Here is a 4,771-nt window from a genome sequence, read left to right as displayed (position 1 = left end):
AATAACCCATTGTAACCTATTATAACAAGTAATGATAAAATGTAACCACCATGGTTACATTTCATTGAAAATTGTTCCATTTATTTAATTGTGAAATTTAGGGAAATGATATAATGTTCTGATAATACATCTTTCAATATTAATTTATTTTTTTTTTTTAAAAAAAAAAGTTTAGAATGACATGATTCCATAACACCATATATTTTTTTGGGCAATTTTTACTAATATACCAAATTAACATATTAATGTTACAGTTACCGAAAAAAACAAAAATACCATATATACGTATATCCCTACCGAAATTTAGGAAAAAAATTCCTACCGAACCATAAAAAATGGATCAACCCGTGCGTATCGCGAAACCGTATAAAAGCATTTGAAAACAAAAAAAAAATCAAAAAGAAACCTTCGAAAATTCAAAACACCATTGGAGCTCTGCAACTTTCGAACCTGCAAAAACAAAACACCATTAAAGCTTGACAAAAGCTTCGATCAACAAAAATCAAAACAAAACTGTACAGTTGCTAATCGAAGGTGCCGAGATAACTCAACATTGAAGCTACTCGAATCTTTCGTCATCAAAATTCAGTCATCATTGAACCTTCGATCAAACAGTTCGACTATGAGATCCAAAAACTACTCGAAGCTACTCCAAGCTACTCGAAGCTACTCGCAAATGTCAGATTCAGTCAATGCTACTCGAAGAGAAAAAAGCAACATGATCACAGCTCCTACAATCTGATTTACACAGAAAAAGTCTCAAAAACCAGTAAGTTTTTCATATTTTATAAGAAACTAAACATATAATTTATAAAACTATTAATTACTTCTATCTAAAACTACTACTCTGTTCTATAACAGAATCATGGAACATTTACTGTTGGTACTATACTACAATGGAAAATTTGTAGATAGATGCTTATACACGGATTATCAAGTAACAGGAATATTGATACCAAAAGGTTTCTCATACCAAGAACTGAGAACACTAATCTGTCATACTTTGGAATTAAACAACATCACCACTGTTCTTGATATACAATTTCAAATACAAGAAGGTATACCACCAATGAGGATCAAGGACGATAATTCTTGCAGAATTTATGAGCATATCAGGAAAAAAAATGACAATGAGGCTGCCTTTCCACTATTCATTAACTATACACAGTCATTGGATACTGTCAACCAACTATTACATCAAGAAATTACTTGCTTTGACATAACCTCTGCAGCCTATGAAAATGAAGAACCATATATACAAGATATTGATCCAATTCCTACATGGACAGATTATGCACTCTCAGTAGCTAATTACATCACAGAAAGAACTATAGAAGCTACCAACTCAAGCTGGGAAAACAAAACAAACATCATCAAAGATCCAAGGATTGACATAATAAGAGTTGGGCAAATTTTCCAAGACAAGGAAACAGTAAAGCTTGCCATGAGCCTATATGCAATCAAAAAGAATGAACAGCACAGGGTAAAAAGATCATCAACAAAGGACTACAGCTTAGTGTGTGTTGATAAAAATTGTAAATGGTACTTCTTGGCAACAAAACATGGAAAAACAAATCTTCAAAGTCAGAAAACTTGTGGAAGATCATACATGCTCAATAGAACGCATCCATGACGATCACCCCCAAGCAACAAGTAACATAATAGCTGACTGCATCAAAAGAAAAATTAGTAATCCAAAAAGAAACTACAGGCCAAATGAGATTGTTGATGATGTAGCAGAAGACTATAGTGTCTCAATTTCTTACCAAAAAGCTTGGAGAGCAAAAGAGAAGGCTTCAGAAAAAGTAATAGGCTGCCCACATGATTCATACAATGAAATTCCAGGGATTCTGCACATGATAAAAAAATGCAATCCAGGTATAACTTCTTTGGTCTTAAACTACACTTAATCTTATAGCAACTAATCAGTAGCTCTAATGTGACAACACTCTCTCATAATTTTGCAGGAACAATAACAGACTTAGTCCAACATGACAATGGGCATTTTAAGTACCTATTCTTTGCATTAGGAGTCTCAATAGAAGGCTGGAAACACTGCACACCTCTAATTGTGGTTGATGCAACTTTCCTTAAGAATGCATATGGAGGAACATTGATAATTGCTAGTGCACAAGATGCTGACAGACACATATTCCCACTAGCTTTTTCAGTAGTTGATTCTGAAAATGATGCATCATGGCAATACTTCATGGAAAAGCTCAAAGAATCATATGGGGAGCGTGAAGACCAATGCATAATTTCTGACAGACACGAAAGTATAGCAAAAGCAATGAAATCAGTATTCCCTAACTTGATGCATGGGGTATGTTGCTTCCATTTGTTCCAAAATATAAAAACAAGATTCAGAAAAGGAGGAGATGATCTAAGAGATGCATTCTACTGTGCAGCAAAAGCATACAATCAAACTGACTTCGACGATTCCATGAGGGACTTAGACAACATTGATAGTAGAATTCGTCCTTACCTGACAAATGAAGTTGGCCTAGAAAAATGGACAAGGCTTTACAGCCCAAATAAACGCTACTCAACATTAACCTCCAACATCGCCGAGTCTGTGAACTCAGCATTGAAAGAAATCAGAGAGCTACCGATTGGAACACTGCTCGAATGTCTACGTTGCTTGGTTCAAAAATGGTCATGGGAAAACAAAAATAGAGCTTTGTCCACATTCACAACATTAGCAAAAGTACCAGAAAAGATACTAAAGGATAAACTGGAACGCAGTAAGAAACTAAAGGTAACCTCAAAACTTCACTTATATGCTACTTATTCGCATTCTGTTACTTCACACAAAGTAATAAAAAAAAACAGTTATACTAATGGTTACCTCTTTTACATTTCACAGGTGCAAACATCCAATCTTGTCATATACACAGTAAAAGAATTGCAAAACTCCTATATTGTGGATATCCAAAACAGAACATGCACGTGTCAACGATTTCAGTACGATGAAATGCCATGTTCTCACGCAATGGCTGTAATATCAAAAAGACACATGAAATGCTATGAGTATTGCTCATACTACTACACAAAAGAAGCATTTCTTGCAACATATGAAGGTTCTGTGTTACCAATAGGTGACCCAAAGACATGGGACTTGCCTGATAACATCAAACAACTTCAAGTATTGCCACCAATATACAAGAGACCAGCAGGAAGGCCAAAGAAACAAAGGTATAAAACTGCACTAGACAAAGCAACACAGAATAAATGTGCAAGATGCTTACAAAAAGGACACAACCGAAGGACTTGCAAAAATGATGCGGTCGAGCCAAAGAGAAAGAGAAAAAGAGACATTGAATAGCCCACCTATTATTCTTCCATTTATTCAAATACTATAAAAATAAAAACAATACTTTCAAATTGAGAAACTGCTAAGTAGCTTTACTTTCCAATGTTTCCCTACATTTTTCAAAATACTATAAGAATAAAAAAACTTGTCATCTGTGAACACTGCTTTTAAGAATAGTTAAATTCATTTTTAAATTCTAAATTTGGTTTTTAGTATTTTATATGATTGATCACTAATATAAAAACTAACACGCTGCTTAATTATATATTCATACATTTTTATAATTTAGGCAAAAAATTAAGGTTGGACAATTCATTTATACTCAAAGTATATTATATATTACCATTGGCTTGTTATCTGGTGATGTTAATTAAAGAAAACTATAGGTTAGATATATAAAAGAGCTGGTTACATATTGTTATTACTGGTATTTTGCAGTGACAAGATACCATCAAAATATACACACAAAAAAAATATAAAAAAATATACATTATCCATTATTAAAAAATGATTAAAGTGTACCTCTAATTCAAATATGTTGCAAGCGACTACCATTGTTGTAACGCCCTGTCCAACAGGGACGCCACGTGTGTGCAATTTAATAAAATACTGATATTTATATAATATGTAATTATACTAAAAGTGTGGGTAATTAAATTTTGATAATTAAAATTCAACTTTTAAACTGTTTAACAAAAGATAAGTAATATGGACTACGGGGTTCCCCTGTTTTCAAAATATTCACAAACTGGTTTCAAAGTATTTTACAACATAAACTTTATACTTCCAAAATACAATCAAAATAGAGCATCCTGTTTACTGGGCCGTGTCACTGCGGCTGGTATGTACATTGCTGCTGCGACCACAAACTCATGGTTGCTCAACTTTTGCCTTTCCTTTACCTGCACCATAAAGCACCCGTGAGTCACAGAGACTCAGCAAGAAAAGTAACCAAAACGTTAACTGAAAATGATTATCAATTTAATCTCATACCAATATGTTTACTCATTATACAATATCATAAAGTATTCCTTTACACATTACACATTCACATTACACAATCTTGGTACTTTATAAAGTACCCCTTTTACCACTCGTTAACCACGAGCTGAATATGTCACTATCGTTGCCCGATAAAGCAGACGATAAGTAAGAAACCTAACCGCGGTTTCAAGAGTAATTACTCGTAACGGTAATAACCGTTTCCAACCCTAGGTCATAACCTAGGCTTACTAAATATTTAATCAAAGTCTTGATTATAATCAAGGCCACTTCCATTCAACCATTAATCTTTAACCACATACGGTGCTTACCGCTTTTCTTACCTTGGTTCAGAAATCAAGAGTACGGGCCGACCTGAGTGGAAAACAAGCTAAGCAATTCCGGTCCTATGTCATGACAATTAAAACTCAAATGAAAACCTTAATCAAATTTCTGATAATCAACTATTCTCACAAC

General features: G+C 33.8%; 1 protein-coding gene across 1 annotated transcript; it reads left to right on the top strand.

Moving 5' to 3' along the window:
• The first annotated feature begins 1,562 nt into the window (after window positions 1-1,562).
• On the top strand, window positions 1,563-3,861 carry LOC133035206 (uncharacterized). The gene is made up of 3 exons (XM_061111084.1): window positions 1,563-1,878; window positions 1,968-2,758; window positions 2,867-3,861. Exons 1-3 carry the CDS (start codon window positions 1,563-1,565, stop codon window positions 3,323-3,325), a joined length of 1,566 nt encoding a protein of 521 aa, XP_060967067.1. The 3' UTR covers window positions 3,326-3,861.
• Window positions 3,862-4,771: the final 910 nt, after the last annotated feature.

This window comes from Cannabis sativa, chromosome 1 (genome assembly GCF_029168945.1).
Source record: "Cannabis sativa cultivar Pink pepper isolate KNU-18-1 chromosome 1, ASM2916894v1, whole genome shotgun sequence".
NCBI lineage: Eukaryota > Viridiplantae > Streptophyta > Magnoliopsida > Rosales > Cannabaceae > Cannabis > Cannabis sativa.
This window is presented reverse-complemented; position numbering and strand designations above follow the sequence as displayed.